Raw genomic sequence first — 19,641 nt, forward strand, 5'->3', positions numbered from 1 at the left:
ATCCTTTCATCTTCTACAGAATTGAATTTCTTTGGACATAAATTGGAATGAAATACAACGCCTACCGATGCAAAAGCACATTTAATGCTGGCATAAAACTTTCTGTACTTGCAAACATGCTCATATGAAATATTTTAATCTATATAGGTAGTTGAACTGCTGAGAGACAAGAATGACTGGAGCTACTCCAATTCATCCATCTAATGAAAAATGTATATAATCTGAATACATTTCATTATAATTTACTTTTATTCTTAAGGCTCAAGAGACATGGTACCTTTACAGTGATATTAATCTCTTCCAGATAGTTTTCAAGGTTCAGAAAAGCAGTGAGAAAAGGAATTATAATATAAAGAATAATAACATAGTAGCATGTTACATCATCAAATATATCTAATATATGAAAGGAGAAAGGCAGGGAGAATAAAATGAAAGAAAAATAGACGTAGCTTTGTACTCAGATTTTGGAGGAATTTCATGAATTCAATAACAGCAGTGAGAAGATTGAAGTTATTCAAGGTTTTGAGTTACAGGTATGTTAAAATCAGAATCAATGAATACCAAAACATCACATGGTTAAATCACGAATGGAATATTTGGATTTATGTATCCTGCTAAAACCTATTCAAAATGCTGCTGTAAATCTCATTTTCCATGTTTGTCACTTTATGTTCTTTTCTCTATGAAATCTTGCCAATGGCTCCTTGCTCCCAAGCACATCAGACAAAAGTTGCTTTCCTCACTTTCAGTGTCCTTTCTGTCCTGTCTGTGGTTGATCTTTGTCTGTGATCACCCAGCCTCCATCATTTCCCTTTGTGTTTTGTACCTTACTGTTTTGAACCTCAGCATTTATTGTCAGGACCTTGCTGTAAATATCTGCACAAATGCCCCATCACCTTCCTTCAGGGTCTTGCTTCCACTGTGCCTTTACATGAAACTACCAGTTTTCCCAGGTCTGTAACCTCTGCCAGTCAAACTAAGATGCTGCACTGCTTCATCAGCATCAGCCTCTATTTGCTCTTTCCTGTCTTACACTCAGATTACAGATACTTGGGGTGTGTGTTCTGTTTTTCTGCAGTGTTTTAGTAACACCTTAAAAAATGCCATTCCATTCATGCCTGTGGCTTTTACACAGCATGGGAAAAATAATATCAGCAGCAGAGGCAAAAGGATCCATTTAACAGATTGGTAAATGTAATAAATATACTGCTTCTCCTGATGACTTTGAAGACTTGAGTTTTTCCACTAATGTCAGTTGAGCCAGTTTCACAGCATACTTTGCTTGCCTTGGGTTTGTTTCTGCTCTGTATTAAGATGAATTTGTAAAACACTCTCACTAGGAGTAAAAATTACTAGGAATTTAAGTTCTGGTGGGGACACTTGTCTGTAAGAAAGCAAGCACATACACACCTAAGTCTTCAAAGGTCCAAAGGCAATTGATACCAAAGGATTGGATTAGCCTTTTATAACCTGAAGGTGGTTGTTGAGTGGAGTTACTCATCTGGATCAACTTGCACACCTATTTAGGAACTTTACTGAATTGTGTCTTTCGATAATAAAAAAATATCTGGCTGGTGCCAGAGGGGAAGCCAAACCCAATTCTTGTAAAATCCCTTGTGTTCAGAGGCCATTACAAGTCTCGTTTTAAAGATGCATTTTAAATTCTTAGCTGTGACTCTTGGTGTTCAGCAATGGCTTGTAGCAGCTCTCCTGTGGCATGGAACTGATTACACTGAAAATCAAGTCAGATAAGTCTGCAAACTTCTCACTTTCTGTAGTGCTCTGGCTGGGCAGAAAATCAATGTACTTAGCAACAGCAGTGCTACCCATATGGGTTAAGTAAGTACGTTCAAATCTGCAAATGAAAAGTGGGCTTGATGCTAAAATTTTCATCTCAGTGTGAACTAAGCATTCATGAAGGGATGGAGACTTTTTAGTGCTTGATAGAAATTAATGGAGGAAAAACTATTTCGGATTGTTCTTTTGGATTCTCTTGATTTGTCTGATTTCACAGTTTTATTATGCATATCTTACAAAATTGTGTCTTCATTTCATAATAATACCTGCTTGACATTCCCTATCGATAGCTTATATTAAAAAATTTAAAAAAGCCCTCAAAAGTCACTGAAGTTGGCTTCATTGGCTTATGAATTCATCTATTTTCTGTCACGGAGGTAAATGTAGCCTACCATTTTACTAGGCAGGGATCAGCAGAGTACATACAAAGGCTTAAACAACTAAGTTTGTCCCCGGGACACAGGTGAAGTCAATTATCTATTCAGATTTCAGCCATATCTCTTACATGCTTGCTTTCTTGCTGTTTGAGTATGTTATTTATACTGTTAACTGTTGTTTATTTTTTTAGTACAACCAGGTTGTGGAGAACAATTATTTTTTTCTCCACTAAAGTAGTGATTATTGCTTTCTATATAGACATCTTCATTTAATAATGACCTCATCTATCAACACCAATCAGCTTTATGTTTATTTTTTTATCATTGTCTCAAGCAGTAAAGAGTGGCTTGTTTTTGGTGCAAAAATTTCTCTCCAACATTTCTCAATAAATTCATTCTCTTTAATTGGAATCCTAAGAAACATAAGAATTTCACTGAATTTCACTGAATTTCACTGAATTTCTAGAGTTGGAAGGGACCATAGAGATCATCTAGTCCAACTCCCCTGCTGAAGCAGGATTGCCTAGAGCTAGAGCATGTTACTCAGGACTGCATCCAGGCGGGTTTTGAAAATCTCCAAAGAAGGGGACTCCACAACCTCCCTGGGCAGCCTGTTCCAGGGTTCCGTCACCCTCACCGTGAAGAAGTTTCTCCTCATATTTGAGTGGAACCTCTTATGTTCCAACTTGTGCCCGTTGCCCCTCGTCCTCTCGGTGGGAACCACTGAAAAGAGTCTGGCTCCCTCCTCCTTCAACCCTCCCTTGAGATACTTGTAGGCGTTGATAAGGTCTCCCCTCAGCCTTCTCTTCTCCAGACTAAAGAGTCCCAGCTCTCTCAGTCTCTCCTCATAAGGGAGATGCTCCAATCCTTGAATCATCTTTGTAGCCCTACGCTGGACTCTTTCTAGTAGTTCCCTGTCCCTCTTGAACTGGGGAGCCCAGAACTGGACACAGTACTCCAGTTGTGGCCTCACCAGTGCAGAGTAGAGGGGGAGAATGACTTCCCTTGACCTGCTGGCTACACTCTTCCCTATACAACCCAAGATACCATTGGCCTTCCTGGCCGCAAGAGCACACTGTTTACTCATTGTCATTTTACTGTCCACCAGGACCCCTAGATCTTTCTCTTCAGTAGTTGCCTCTAGCGGGTCCACCCCTAACCTATACTGGTACCTGACATTTTTCTTCCCCAGGTGCAGGACCCTACACTTTTCCCTGTTGAACCTCATGAGGTTCTTCTTTGCCCAGCCCTCCAGCCTGTCCAAGTCTCGCTGGATGGCAGCACAGCCCTCCGGGGTGTCAGCCACTCCTCCCAGTTTGGTATCATCAGCAAACTTGCTGAGGATACACTCTGTCCCCTCGTCCAGGTCACTGATGAATATATTAAACAGCACGGGTCCAAGTATTGACCCCTGGGGGACTCCACTGGTTACAGGCTTCCAACTTGAACCTGCTCCATTAATAATTACCCTTTGGGTCCTGTCACACAGCCAGTTCTCAATCCACCTCACTGTCCCCTCATCCAGCCCATACTGCCTCAGTTTCCCAATGAGGATGTTATGGGAGACAGTGTCAAAAGCCTTGCTGAAGTCAAGGTAGATGACATCTGCTGCCCTCCCCTCATCCAACCAACCGGTCATGGCATCATAGAAGGCTATCAGATTGGTCATACATGATTTACCCTTGGTAAACCCGTGTTGCCCACTTCCAATAACCCCCCACTCTTCAACTTGTTTGGAGATGACATCTAGTATGAGTCTCTCCATCACCTTCCCAGGGACAGAGGTGAGACTAACTGGTCTGTAATTCCCAGGGTCCTCCTTCTTGCCCTTTTTGAAGACTGGAGTGATGTTGGCCTTCCTCCAGTCCTCAGGCACCTCTCCTGTTCTCCACGACTTCTCAAAGATGATCGAGAGTGGTCCAGCGATAACGTCTGCCAGCTCCCTCAGCACTCGTGGGTGCAACCCATCAGGGCCCATGGACTTATGAATGTCCAGTTTGGCCAAGTGGGCCCGAACCTGGTCCTCATCTACTTGAGGAAAAATTTCCTCTCTCCATACCGTCCCCCTTGCCTCCAAGGTCACAGATTCATGAGGGGCAGTCCTAACAGTGAAAACTGAGGAAAAGAAAGCATTCAGCAGCTCTGCTTTCTCTGTGTCTTCCACTACTAGGGTGCCCACCTCATCCATCAGTGGGCCCACATTATCCCTAACCTTTCTCTTGCTGTTAACATACTGAAAAAACCCCTTTTTGTTATTGTTAATATTGGTGGCCAAGATGAGCTCCACTTGAGCCTTGGCCCTTCTAATTTTCCCCCTGCATATCCTCACCGCTTCATGGTATCTCCCCTTATCTGCCAGGCCCTTTTTCCAAAGATTACACCTTTAACTTTTTTTTTTTTTTTTAATGCAGCTGCTGGAGAAGAGAATGTAGCAAGTTAGATAAACTAAAGGGCACAATACTGTTTTCTTACCAGGATAAATCTGAAACAGCACTAATATATTCATCATTGTGCAGAAACTATCAGGACAGTCTATGAAATACTTGTGACCACCAAGAGGCAGAATAATCTTTACAATTGTGAAGTCTGAACTGAGAGAATTTAAGGCTCAAAAATTTCAATGCCTACAGTTAAGAAATCATATACGAATGTAGGAATTGATATAAATACATGATTTTCCAAGTCATATGGAAGACAGTAATGAGGTAGAAAGAAAAAATACCATGACAGTCTCAAAAACTCATGTCACTTTTGAGGGTAAACTCCCAACATCAAAGTCTCTTACTCCTGTAATTCTTAGAGAATACATTCATGTCTTTCCTGCTGGTAAACCCCCAAATTTGTCTAACTTCAATATTTTTTCACTTTACCATACACTCTTGTTGACTTTTGGGGCTATTATGAGAAAAACAGCATAGATGTCTTAGCACTTATGACACAAAAAATTGTCATTAAATAAATCTGCATGTCACCGTTCTGGCAAACCTTTGAATTTCCTTTATATGAATTCTGACAGATGGTGTAGATCAAAATCATAACTCTAAAACTGAGTAACATGATGACTAACAGCTTCCTGTGTGAAAACCCGGATTAAATGGGCAGTTTTAATTGATTGTTGTGCATAGTGTTTTTAATGTGGGGAACTCCACAACTGAATTAACATTTTCTGCCCTACAGCAACAAGAAAGAATGAAAACTATTATAATCTGGTTTTTTTTGTTCTTTTACTATAGCTCTCATGGCCCAGCACTGAATACAACAATAAAGCTGAAGGAAAAGTAATTAGAACAATCTATTTGGGAAATTAGTCCTTTTCTTTGTTCATGATTTGCAAATGAGCAGATTGCAATTCTTGCACCTTTCTTTGTGTGTTTGACATTCCTAGGTTTTAGGTACCTATTTGAGCTGTGGCTCATTCAGGATCTCTTTGTGGGAAACCTTCCACCGATGATGAGCGCCGTTAAAACTGAGCTATTCAAGCTTTATGATTAAGTTGTCTCATATCCATAACTGGGTGACTTTGTGTCTAAAATAACATCTCCCAGCACCCCTGAGATAATTTTTTTGCAGTGGTGAATTGTATTTTAGGCACTATAAAAGACTCTGTAAGCAACTACATTTCACAGTTCCCAATCTTTCATATAAAGCAGAAATTAGATTCTCCCAGTGTTGGTAAAAAGTAAGTAAAAAAAAAAAAACCAACCTAGAAAAGTCAAGTTGAAATGTCATTGCTAACACAACACAGTGATAGAAACGAGGTCTTTATTAGCCCGTATCAAGCCATGCCCACTGTACTGACATCTCAGGAAAGAGATCTACATTATCATGGGGAAATCGATGTTTACTGCTCAATATGCAGCACCTGTCAATAGGGCAAATAAAACCTGTGTCAGGCTGTGTTGGAAGGGTAGCAAAATAAAAATAATGGAGAAAAGTCAGTTGAATGCAGAAGGCATACACTGAGATTTTGAGATTCCCAGATTCAATTTCCAGATCAGCCACAAACTTCCTCTGCAACCTTGTACAAAGTGAAGGAAAGTTGTATGAACATTAAGTGGGACTTATGTGGGGTTTTGTCTTGTGTGAATCCAAGACTTTGATCTTTAAAACTAATTATTGGGCTCATGGGTGTGTGGAAGGTATTGACATATTTAGGAGTAAAAGTTCCTTGAGATCTAGGGCTGTGGTTGGCCTAATGCCCAGCATGGCACCACCTTATGGCCCAGCATCAGCAGGATGCCCATTGACTTAGTACTGCTTGACATTTCATGAAATAAAGAGTAATTTACAGAAGTAGGGAAAAAATCATAGAATGGTTTGGGTTGATACGGACCTTTAATGATCATTTAGTTCCAACCCTTCTGCCCTGGGCAGGAACACCTGCCACTGGACCAGGTTGCTCAAAGCCCCATCCAGCCTGGCCTTGAACACTTCCAGGAATGGAACATTCACAACTTCTCTGGGCAACCTGTTCTAGTGTCTCCCCACCCTCACAGTAAAGCATTTCTTCCTGATGTCTAATCTGAATCTCCTCTCGTTCAGTTTAAAACTGTTACCCCTCATCCTGTTGCTACACTCCTTCATAAAGAGTCCCTCCCCATCTTTTCTGTAGGCCCCCTTAAGGTACTGGAAAGCTGCTATGAGGTCTCCCCTGAGCTTTCTCTTCTCTAGGCTGAACAACCCCAACTGCCTCAGCCTGTCCTCATAGATGAGGGGCTCAAGCTCTCTTATCATCTTTGTGGCCCTCCTCTGGAATCACGCCAGCAAAACCAGGAAAACGTACCACAACTTTCTGGGAAAAAATGGTTTTGCCACTGTTTTGCAAAAATGACAAAATGTTGTGGCAGTTTTTGCTAAAATCAGTATAATTTAATGGAAAAGATCAGCTTAATATGGCATTTCTTGAAATGACTCATGACTGAAGTAAAACATAATGAAATCTTTCAAACCAGCTATTTTTCTATCTGAAGTACACAATTATCATTACCATATGGATTTTATCATCCATATGGATACCTTCTAATATATTAATTCTCCCATTGTTCTTGTGAAGTAAAGCAGTATGATTAGCCCTGTCTCAGAAAAGAAGCATTGAAGTTTGGTTTACAACATTTTTGAAAGTGTTTAGATGCCTGTGGAGGTAAAGTAGCAGCATGTTTTTCAAATATAGAAAGGAGTTAGGTACTGAGTCACTACCTGTTTGTTTCTTTAGAGATCTGAATACTTTTAAAATTGTGGTTGTCATCATTTTGGAAAAATCAAGGACTTCAAGCCTCTTTCCTTCCAACTCCACTCACTGTTTCACCAGACCAGGCTGCATCAGTCCAACATGAGCTGTTACACCAGACCTTCAGTCACACTGGTTTATACAACAGAAGAAATAATTTTACTTACTTGTGCAAGTCTTGTTGTATTTAGGGTTCTCTTGAGGAAACCCTTCCAACCGGCACTGGAACCTGTGCTGCCAAAATTCCTGAAACCATGGATTTCGGTGATTGGTTTCTGGCCGAAGCTGTAGGTAGTAATCATCAAACCACTTCACATCAGGAGACTGGAGCTTGATCGTTATTCCACCGACAGCTTCACGCTGATACCCTTCTGTCACGTCGTACCTGTCTGCCCAGCCGTCACTGCAGGGGTAAATGGAAGAGAGACAACATTAAACATCCAAAGGAATATGAAAATAACTTTCTTAAAAATAAAATTCAGAGCCTAAGAGCACACACCCACACCTGTGATTTAGAGTGGAGTTTTGTAATGCGTGTGTAATACTTTCAGTAGAAGAATTCTGTGTTTTCCTTTTCCTTACAGTTTCTTGTTGTTGGCAGCTTCTACTTAGATGATATGTTCTTCATCCTCCGCTTCAGGTAATTGAAACAACGTTAAAAATCACAGATCCTGAATTCTGCCGGGTATAAGCACATCTCTGCATCAGGCTAAGCCTCAATGAGCTCCGGGGAGAAAATCTTGGATTCAGTGTTTTACTGACACTAGAGTGATACTACTCTTACCTGAAAGGAGGTGACCTTGAGGACAGGACCTTTTACAGTACGAAGGGCAGGACTGTGTTACAGACCATGCCTATACTGCACAATGGAGTATGGCACAAAGAGTCAGAAGCAAATTTTGAATGGGCTGACGCTGCTGAAGCAGAAATACTAGCTCAGAGCTCAGATGCTGAGACAGTATGGCATTGCATCTGCAGCAATAAATCCTCTCTGCAGACATGACTAATGAAGCTGGGCAGAGCATCATGCAGATCCATGTGTTGCTTCTGTTTCTGGGTTGCTGGTGGCTGGAGTATTATGAAGTTGTGTAACACTGTCCCACATGCAGAATTTTAAACCCCTTCTGTTAACCTGTCTGCTTTGAACACTCTGACCACAAGTAGCCAGAGGCACCCGGAAACCCAAACCAAACAAAATGTCATGATCTTCTCAGGGTAGTTCCTCCTCCCCAGTTTCAAATGGATTTTCTTGGAAGTACTGACATTTACAAAGTTACACTAAAATGTACATATCTCATTAGAGCATTACAGATTTCTGTTGGCTTATTATGAACATGATATTTCAGTTTTTCAAAAGCCCCAGGTCTTACAGTTAGAGAAATGTAAAGAATCTCAGATTGTGACTTTTTTCCCTTCTAAAAGGCACTGGTATTAATGACTATAGAGAGCACCTTTAAATTCTACAGGTCAAATAACTTGAAGGATGAAAAATAAGCTTAAGTTGTCATATTTTAAAACTTCGTCAGTTGTTTAAAGCTAGCCCTAACTATTTTAACTTAGTCAGAGTGTAACTGATGTAGGTGATCTTTATCTGCATGTTGTTCTATTTTGATCATTAACTGCTCGGCTTAGGTTTTGCTCCCCTACTGCAGAGCACACTGGAAGCCTCTGCAGGTTCCCTGTCCTCTGTGCGGGGATTCATCTGTCCTCACACCATGCAGAAGTCAAGACCTCAGACAGTAACAAGTTTTCATTGAAGCCTGGACTACTCTTGACTACGTCTTATTAACACAGCTGCGATGTCAGTGGTAAAAATAATATCCACTATCTCAAATGGAAATAAACACGCTTCAGATTTCAAATGCATTAATTTACTCAGCCCAAAAGAGGAAAACATACATTCAGGAAACGAGAAAGATGAGCACTGATATTCAGCTCAAATACAGCACTTGGAAAATTTACCTTCAAGCTCAGATCAAATTAGGGATGAGCACAGGTATTAATGTTCCCAACCACACTCGAGATGCTCAGGACAGGCAAACACTCCCCACCTTCTACCAGGACTATTTACTGGACAAAGAGTTAGAACCATTTATGAGTTGTTCTGTGATAAAAGCTGCAGAAGTTTTTTTTAAATTTATGAGTGACTTAACCTTTTCTTTGAAACATTCATTTTAATCTTTGCCAAGTTTTTAAGCAGTTTTATCCATCCCCATAGAATCTGACAGGTTTTATGAGAGCAGGAAGTGATAGGTTTTCTGTACTGTGTTGGTTTTTTTTTTAAGCTGAATAGAATTTTAGAGAATTAGAGCTGTGCTGTCAGTATCCCAGTTTTATGACTTGTCTCGTAAACAACTTAGAAAAAAAACTGCTTTCTTGTAATTAATTTCTTTATCATTTTTCAGAGGAACAGTTTTGTAGATATAATAGAGCAGAGTGCTATAAAATTCATAGTATTACTTTATGAATAGTTATCCCTTCTAGGAAGATTTGCAACAGAGATACCATTTTATAACTTTAAGTTATTAAAAAAGACAGAAATAACAACTTCATATTACATAACCCTCCTTCTCAACTTTTCCACAGAAGGACTTCTTAATTCAACAGAGCTGCTTTTCATTCAAATAAGTATTTCAGTTTAGCTTCTGGGGCAAAAGGCTTTTAGGAGAGTTATATAAAAGATGTACCCAAAGTGTGTACTGCAGAGACAACAATGTAGAGATAACAAAGCCTCAGACAGACAAGGTGGCAAAGGAAATGGTAAACTAATATCTAAAAGCCAGTGAAAGTGCAGTAAGAAAAAGGCTTGCATGAGTATGCAAAAGCACCAGTAGTGTGTGATATTTAAATTCTTCACCCACAGTAGAGTAACACCACTTATGGGATGTCAATGACTGGATGAGGCAGAAGTATTTTGGATATTAGAGCTGTGGCATCCTCTGAATTTAATAAGGGGTGTGAAGATGAGGGAGACAGAGATGGAGATAAATTCTTACTTTCATAGTCCTGCCTGTTCCTCTTTAGACCTTTTTTCTTCTCCTAATAGCTTAATTTTGCTGTAGTAGCTGGTGATATCGTTGTAATCCATTGGTGGTTGCATTATGAAAGGTTCAAAATGGTAATTACCAATCCCTAAAATTTAGTGGTTCAACTGAAGAAAGATGCTCTCTGACAAGGAGCTCCAAATGAAGTCCAGTACAATCTCCATTCTCACCCACAGAAGTGGCAAGGTGCATAGGTTATCACTAATGTAGTGCAGGACTGCATGCTGACGAAAGAAATGGATCTTTAAATTAACAGTGGGGAGCATAGGATATTTAGGTTAACAAGGGGTTAAGAACAGCTTCCTCACGGGTAGTAATATAATTCCAGGTGAACAGTATTCCAGTAATGATTATGAAAGAGTCCAAACATTAAATAGGACATGAATATCCCTACACAAGCTCAATATTTTTTTTTCTCCCTTGCACACTGTGCTTTCCAATTTTATTCTGATTAGGTGATTAAGTGATTCTGATTATTAGAAACAGTTGGTGTTGCTTTTTAACCAAAAAGCAAATGTCCTTAAAGTGATCCCACTAAGACTTTAAGATAGAACTGCATGTGAAAAACCTTGCTGCGAAAGAAAGCAGTAGTTGTACAGCTGCGGCACCAAATGTAAAAGCCCCTTGCTGAGATATGTGTCAGGTGTATGCAGTAATGCATATATCTCATTCATCAACTTGGCTGAGTAGAAAGCTGTCAACAAGGTAAGAGAACTATGACATGTGCAGATCTGGCTGCCCTCAATATCACACTCACATGCAACACAGTGGGGAATTGTCTTTCAGGATCGTGATGTGTTTTCCCCTCATCCAGTTCTTTTGTGTTTATATTCTGGGCCATCAGAGTACTGTCTGGTGCATTTTCCGTAAAGGCTGGTGGTGTGAAACAACATAATAACCATACTGTATCAAGCAAAATATATAAATCTTAATAATGTTTCTTAAAAACAAAATGAAACAAAACAAAACAAAACAAAAAACATAGGAAAGGAAAAAGAAAAATGGCTAATTTACTGTGGCAGCACTAACTGCTGCCAAGATTAATTTCAAGATTAACTTGAAATAGGAATTCCATTACCATAATGTTCTTTATCTGTTATCAAATCTCATTTGCCTGTGTACATTGTCTCAGCTACTGGGTTTTGAAAGATGCGCCAGGACAATGGAGATTTTAGTGAGAAAATATCCCTCAACAAACACAGGGGAAGAGCTCTGCTCCTTTGTTAAAGTTTAGTCTACTCACAGTAAATCACAACATAGTTTTATACCACAGAAAGGCTCTAATAAATGACACGACAAAGCCACCAATACTTAAAAAAAAAATTAATGAATTAATATGATAATTAATGAATAAATTTAAATAAAATAATTCAATGCTTTAGGTCATTACTGTAAATAGAATTACTTTTAAACATCTGAACAGAATGGTAGTGGCAAATGCGACCCTGTTTAAATGCCTGGATTGCACAGCTGTGACCATAGATCGTGAGCAACCTGCTCGTTTCCTCTCCCACAACCCTGGATAGTAAAGGCAGGCAATAAGTCTTCAGACTCCTCCAGCTGAGTGTACCCGAACAAGTAGGGCTACAGACTGTAGGACCAGTATGTATTGTTAAACTGTATATACACAGAAGATAGAGGTGCAGGCTTTTCAGGATTGTGTTTGCTATGGTAAAATTCTGCTCCTTTGTTAAAGGTCTGTTTAGTCTACTCACAGTAAATCACAACATAGTTTTATACCACAGAAAGGCTCTAATAAATGACACGACAAAGCCACCACTCTGCTCCTTTGTTAAAGTTTAGTCTACTCACAGTAAATCACAACATAGTTTTATACCACAGAAAGGCTCTAATAAATGACACGACAAAGCCACCAATACTTAAAAAAAAAATTAATGAATTAATATGATAATTAATGAATAAATTTAAATAAAATAATTCAATGCTTTAGGTCATTACTGTAAATAGAATTACTTTTAAACATCTGAACAGAATGGTAGTGGCAAATGCGACCCTGTTTAAATGCCTGGATTGCACAGCTGTGACCATAGATCGTGAGCAACCTGCTCGTTTCCTCTCCCACAACCCTGGATAGTAAAGGCAGGCAATAAGTCTTCAGACTCCTCCAGCTGAGTGTACCCGAACAAGTAGGGCTACAGACTGTAGGACCAGTATGTATTGTTAAACTGTATATACACAGAAGATAGAGGTGCAGGCTTTTCAGGATTGTGTTTGCTATGGTAAAATGTGAGAAACTTGAATGTGGCTTCCTTTCTGTGTTTTCTTCTTTTCCATCTTAGATACGAAAGAGCCATCCCCAATAAGAGCTTCCTCAGATGGATTGCGTTGTTGTGCTGTCTTCATTCCACTTTGCCTATCATACACAGGGATTGTGGGAGAAAGGAAAAGCAATCTTTGACACTAAGGTGTTGGTACCCAAGAAAGATGAGATGTAGGACTGCATCTGTTATAAAGAATTCTCCACCTGTTTGAGTGAAATGGTTTGTTTCTTCTCAAAGAAGAAGGAGCAAGATCATGCTTGAAGCATTATGAAGAGGTCATCAGAAAGACACTTAATGACTATAATGACCATTCAGTATGCATGATGGTGATGGTTGCTTTAGGCTTACACAGTGCAATCAAGAAATTGCTAGCCCTCCTAAAAAACATTTTCAAAAAGGTGAAGCTAGTCAATCCTTGTCAACAATAATCTTAACATTTAATTCCACAAAATATCTTCAGAAAGATGAGAGGGACATTGATCCAGGAGCGCTTCACATCCACTAGGTAAGCAGCAGTGCTATCAACAGCATGGAGTATGCTACTGATGTCAATCTGCTGTCAGGGATAACAGGGATTTACAGAGCTGATTGACACCTCCTGCAGGATGAGCAAATTATTAGAGTTGCACATCACTGTAAATCAAGACAAAGGCAGAAAAGGCAGAAAACTACTGTCAGCTTAAACTACATAAGAGAATGTGGAAACCTTTAATTCCATGGTAAGATTTGTGTGAAACAACAATTGTTCAGAAGAGATCATTAGGCACACATAAATAATTAGATAATATAAAAAAAAATAATTAAAGGGTTCAGGAAAAGCAGGCAAATTGAGTAGGAAGGAGATGTTGCCTCATGCATCAGGGTTTCAGTCACAGAGATGCAGAACATGAAATGAATTAGGGCTATTGACTAATGGGCATGATTACAAGTGACAAGTATATGGTCCCTCCTGTGATAAGTGTCTGATTGATGTCATCAAATCTGGAAGATGACGTGGAGAACGGTTTTTGTGAACCACTACCAGAGCATTCTCTAAAGCACAGAACTTACTGATAATGAGGGGTAGGAGACTGGTGCAGTAGTTGTGTCTATCAGGTTCTTGGAAAGCCTATATGACAGGACTTGGCTACAAGCTACACCTAGTACAAGAGAGAGGAGGCTTTTCTGTAGGTGTATAATCAGTAGGTGGGGACTGCTTGAGAAGGTTAAGACAAAAGGCAAATTGGGTGAGAACAATCATGAAAAATAGCATTTGTGGCTTAAAAGAGCAAAGAGGAAAAATAGTAGACTTCACCAATCCTAGAAAATTTTAAGGTTATGTCTGTTGTAAGGAATGTCTAAGGAATTGAAGAATTAAAAAGTACTTAATTAAAAAGTGCTGTGCAGAGGAAGATTAGGAAATACAATAAAACGTTAGTGTGCCCATCTCAAAGATGGAAATATATGCAAAGCATAAGCAAGCTCAGATTTTCAAGGATCAACGTGAAAGAAACTCATTAGATGACAGCAATAGAATGAGAAAGGTCAAAGCACAAACTGAGCTGCTAAAAACAAGGGACATCAGAAGTAATAGAGGGCAATTTTCTAACAATTTTATTGTGAGAGGAAGAGTAAAGAAAGTGTTGGTCTGCAGTTCGCTACAGGGAGAAAGCTACTAAAGACAAATCCAGGACAGCTTTTAGTATCAACTTCACAGAAGGAAAAGCTAGTGACTAGTGATGGAGGTAAAGGGCCAACCAAAAAGTGAGAAGGTGATTTAGGAAAAGGTGATTTAGGAAACAGTCTTGATTGAATTAGTTGGAGATTTATAAAGAACCAAACAAAAGTACTAGGGGAGAGATGTGATAACTGTCTTCAGGTACATAAAAAGCTGCAGCAAAAAGATCACAATTTGTTTTTTATGTTGATGTAATTATTCACAACTTAATGAGGAAGACTCATTTTAGACACTATCATGTTGATGTAATTATTCACAACTTAAACTTAATGAGGAAGACTCATTTTAGACACCAGGAAAGTATTCCCCACAGCAAAGAGCATGAGGAACTAGAATAGCTTGGAGGCTTTTGGGGTTGTCATAGAATAAGTTAGACAGACATCCATCTGATATAAATGACCCTACCTTGGTGAAGGGAGGACAGTAAGCTATCCAACTTCTTGAAGTCCACTCTGCCTTGTATTTGTATTAGCTTATGCTGAGGTTTGGCATATGCCTGGGATTTATGACTGTATAAAACTCAGTGGATTAGAGAAAAAATGCAAGGAAAGTTAAAATAATGCCCCCCTCCCCCCTCTTCCCCCCAACAGTTTCTCCAGCTTCTCATGATGTTTTACCTTTTTTTCTTGTTACTGTATTTTTTCCCTCTCTGCACTTGCTATGGGAAACTTCAATAAGTAACTGAAAATTATTTAGGATTAATCGTGTGTTTGACTGCTCACACAGGTAATTCCAAAGACGCAGTGGAAGTGTGCAGGAGTGTGCAGTTGGTGACACACCCTTGCCCAGCAGAATCAGTTTCCCTGTTCTAGTGAGGAAGCACTGAAATTAACCATAGAGAAAACCTCTCCTTATGCACAAGATGAAAGAAACAGGAGGAAAAAAAAAAATCCCAATTAGAGCTAGCTGACATTTTACAAAGTCAACAGATTTTAAATGAAAAGGCATTTTTTCTCTGAACCAGAAATTCTTGTTTCTGTAACTTTTAAAATTCTCAGTCTTCTTAAAATTACCCTAAATGAAAATCACACCATTTAATCTCTCTTTTTTTTTTTTGTGAAAGGAAGGGTTTTAGGTATATTCCCCAAATAACACTATCTCACAGTATAATTCAGATAATCCGTTGTGGTTTTAAACCAGAAAAGAAAGATTCTGTGTTCCTTAATTTAGACGTTTTTGCCAGCAATGTGAATTGAACTCCCAGCACAGGTTTGGTAGTTTAAGGCCACCCACTCAGTATTGAATATCCACAGCAGCAATTCTATATTGTTGTCCCTGTATGTAAGACCTGTTACTTTTGCAGTCCAAATCACCTCAGTCCTGGGAACTGACACTCTAATGTCAATTAATCAATGATGAGCCATCAGGTCTGAACAACAGCAAAGTGATTGCATAAGGTGACATGCCTACATCCTAAAACACATCCTAAAAATGCAGGTTTTATTTTTAAATGTTGCAAGTCTTTTACACTGTCCATTACTTTTCTTAAATCTCAACTATAGGGTTCATGTTTTTATTTATAATGACTTCAATGAACATTTTCAGGTTCTTGAGAAGCCTTCCAAGGAAGTAGGGAAAATCTGCAACTTTTGAAGGTCAGTTGAACTAAAAAAGTTTCAAAAAAGAATATTGTATGCTGAGAAACAGACAAATAGATACTATAAATTATTATTTTTCTATTCAGTACCACAATATCCTCCAAGGACAGCTTCAAATTTAAGTATTCCTGAACAATGCCAATGCCTGTTATGTTTTTGTTGTCTTTCCCTGCAGCATCCTGACAGTGTGAATCAGAACTGAAACTTCATTGTGCTGAGAATCAAGTATATAAAGATACACAAGCCATGATTTGAAGAGTATTAATTATAATCTGCTTCAAAATTTAGCAAGCACATATGTTGGATAATAAAAGAGAATCAGAGCAACCAAGTGACACTGTGCAAATTGGCAGTTCCCAAAACTACTGCAACCCTTTTTCAGTCATTGTATTATATGAAACTTTGACCATAAAATCATATTAATTTTATTGTACTAATAAGTCAAGTAACAGTGAATTGCAAATAGGAATTTTTGGCCATCAGGGAGATTTTTGTTAGCTGTTTACTTTAGAAAAATTAACTAGGTACTTGTTGCCAAGGTATCAGGTATATACTGTCAAGTTATTGAGATTTATGGTGAAAGGTCTGGAGTACATTTTCCGCCTTCCATACTACACCTGACATTGAAATGTGAGACCAACCTCCTTAAAGGGTGTGTGGTACTAAGAATTTATTTGGATTGTTTAAGTAGCAAATGATGATACATGCTAAAGTGAAAATGTGGATATTTTAAGCTGGTCTTTCCCAAAGTGCATGCAAATTTCTTCATAACATAATGCATTCTGTGGAGACTCAGCTGACCCACCCACACCTATGCAAATTCCATGCAATACTTGTGTGCTATTTGGAAATTATTTTAATGGTTCAGTGCTCTGCATCAGTGAAATGGCTCCAGGTTTTTTTATTCTTTTTTTAAAGTAAAAAGGTACATATTGTCTCTGACATACCCAAATCTCATTCAGATGCCACAGTTTATGGTTTTAGAGCTAAGACTCCTTTGGATACCACTCTTTTTGATACCACTCCTTTGATACCACTTGATTTTCCTTGATGGTGGAGTGGCCTCTTCTCAGCTGCTGCCAAGTCTGGGTGGGAGAGGGGAGCAGGGAGAGGACTCATGCTAAACTAACTGCAACTAAGCAGGTTGGACATCCAGATTGCCAACTGGAAGAGTTGGCAGCTCCTCACCATGTTGCATTTTGTCACTACAGCTAACATGATGGATGCTCTGTCTTTTTTACAGCAGTGGGATACAGCATAGAGAGCTGGAGACTTGTCTGCTAGTTTGGTCCATTAAGTAACTCACTATACCAAACGTAACTTTCAAGTTATTTGCTCTAAACAAGCTGGGATCACTGAAGTGTCATGAGCCAGTACCAGTGAGCTGGGGAATGCAGCTGTAGGATCCCTGTGAAAATTGCCTGGACTATTCAGCACACATTTCTAAGCCACTGCTTCTAAGATTAGACAAAATGCTAAGAAATACATGTATACAACAAAAATAGACTCCCACCCTCCCTTTTGTAAACAGTTCCACTTATTTTCTAAATTGAAAGCGCAGCAGTATCTTGGGATCAGTTGAGCTGATTTCTTTTTCTCTAAAGTCCCTCCCTGTTCAGTCCCTAGCTAAAGCTATTATAGTTAATGAGTACATTCATTAAGCTGTAGACTGGTCTTTTTTGTTATGCAAAAATCTGTTTGCAGGCCACATAATGATGATGGAAACTGCTGTTCTGCCCACGTGTAATCACTCTCCAGCCAAAAATCTGACCTATAGCATTTGAGAATATATTTGAGAGTTTTTATCCACCTGTGTAGGGTTTTGTGGACTGAGTAGCTGTCTTTAATTTTCTTTTCATTGTATTTCCCTGCTCTTTTAGGGTTTTTTCTGTAGCTTAAAAGCTCTAAAATTATTAAAGAGTCCTCACACTCTTCTGCAAAGTGCTGCCAGTCTTGCAAAGGTAAATTTGTTTGGTTAATGTTGGAGTAGGGGAAGGAGATGGAATTGCTTTTGGTGAGCAGCTGTAAATTGTTGCATTTTGATGAGTTCATTTTATATGTGTGTATACGATGAATGGAGATTCTTGTCTTGCTGCCTATTTTTTTTAGATTGCAATTCCTCATCTTTGTCTTCCTTTTCATGAATATTATAAAGATAAATTATTTTAAGGATAATCCAAAGGAAAGAAATGAACTGATTATTTTTAGGCAGTATGACACACTTTTCTACAAGATGATATCTAGAAGAAGGAGCTATGCAGTGAATTTGGCAGATACCTTGCACAGGGGATTACTGGTACTAATTACTTGCAGAGTATCCAAACTTCTCCAAACTGAGAAAGGTTGTGATGGCACTTTGAGAGATTGGTAGTCTATAGCAACATCTAATTTGCATGAAAACAGAGAATTTTGCAGCTGCCTGCATCTGTAGTTCGGAGCTGCAAAGTAATTCAGCCTGATTGCAGACCTGTCTACAACAAAATCGTTTCCAATGTGTGATGCCTCTTCTTCATGCTTGCAAGCTCTCATAGCTAATCAGACTAACTGGAAGAAGTTATATTCATACATCTAAATCGTATGGGCTGTTCCCTAAATTGAAGAGAAATCTCAATGAATGTTACCCCTTAAAACACCAAGGATATTCAACTTTTGCAGTATGCTCTCTCAATTCCTGAATAATTCTTTAGTGAGGAGAAGGCAAATATTTGACATATTACCAGGAAGAAAAGCATTTTGGATGCCTAGACAGCCTTATAAGGTCTTAAGGCTATTTTCCTAAGATATAATGTAAAACTGTGCTACAATGTAAGCCCCTCACTTTTTTACTGCCTTAGTTTTAGACTTGCTGTCATTCTGCGTCTCATTCTTCCTGGAAGCACCCAACTGGTCCTTGTCTCTGCAGACCTTGAGATGCTCTGAAAGCCCTGACAAACAGTGTCAAGGATGTGACCTGGGTGTGGGTGCCAATGAGCACCAAAATGAGAGCTCTGTGGACTAAATGTGGACTCTCCTGTTGTGTTATGAATAGACATAGAGATGTCCTATCTGAGGATGGGGACCTTCTTGTGCTTGTCCACATTCCCGTGCTGAAACCAGCAGGCAGTTCCCATACTATGCCCAGCCTTCTCCCTTTCGCTACCAGGAGAAACTGCTAAGTCTTCAATAATCATAGGATCATAGTTTGGGTTGGAAGAGACCTTTAAAGGTAATCTGATCCAAACACACACACAGCCTCCACCTCCGCAATGAGCAGGGACATCTTCAGCTAGATCAGATTGCTCAGAGCCCTGTCCAACCTGATCTTGAATGTTCCAGGCGTGGGGCATCTACCATCTCTCTGAGCAACCTGTTCCAGTGTTTCCCTACCCTCACCGTGAAAAATGTCTTCCTTATATCTGGTCTAAATCTATGCTTTTTTAGTTTAAAGCTATTGGCTCTTGTCCTGTTGCAACAGGCCCTGCTAAAAAGTTTGTCACCATCTTTCTTATCACAGAATCACAGAATCACAGAATTGTAGTGGTTGGAAGGGACCTCAGAGATCATCGAGTCCAACCACAAAAAAAAAAAAAAAAAAAAAAAACAAAAAAAAAAAAACAACA

General features: G+C 39.2%; 1 protein-coding gene across 4 annotated transcripts in view; it reads right to left on the reverse strand.

Moving 5' to 3' along the window:
* The window catches only part of GRM5 (glutamate receptor, metabotropic 5), a 280,875-nt gene that overhangs the window by 53,145 nt on the left and 208,089 nt on the right, over positions 1-19,641 (reverse strand). For all 4 annotated transcript variants that reach the window (XM_014958370.1, XM_014958369.1, XM_014958372.1 and 1 more), the window contains one exon: positions 7,569-7,804. In XM_014958370.1, the coding sequence (XP_014813856.1) occupies positions 7,569-7,804 (236 nt within the window). The remainder of the gene's footprint in view (positions 1-7,568; positions 7,805-19,641) is intronic.

Source organism: Calidris pugnax, unplaced genomic scaffold (assembly GCF_001431845.1).
Source record: "Calidris pugnax isolate Ruff unplaced genomic scaffold, ASM143184v1 scaffold252, whole genome shotgun sequence".
In the NCBI taxonomy this organism is placed as follows: domain Eukaryota; kingdom Metazoa; phylum Chordata; class Aves; order Charadriiformes; family Scolopacidae; genus Calidris; species Calidris pugnax.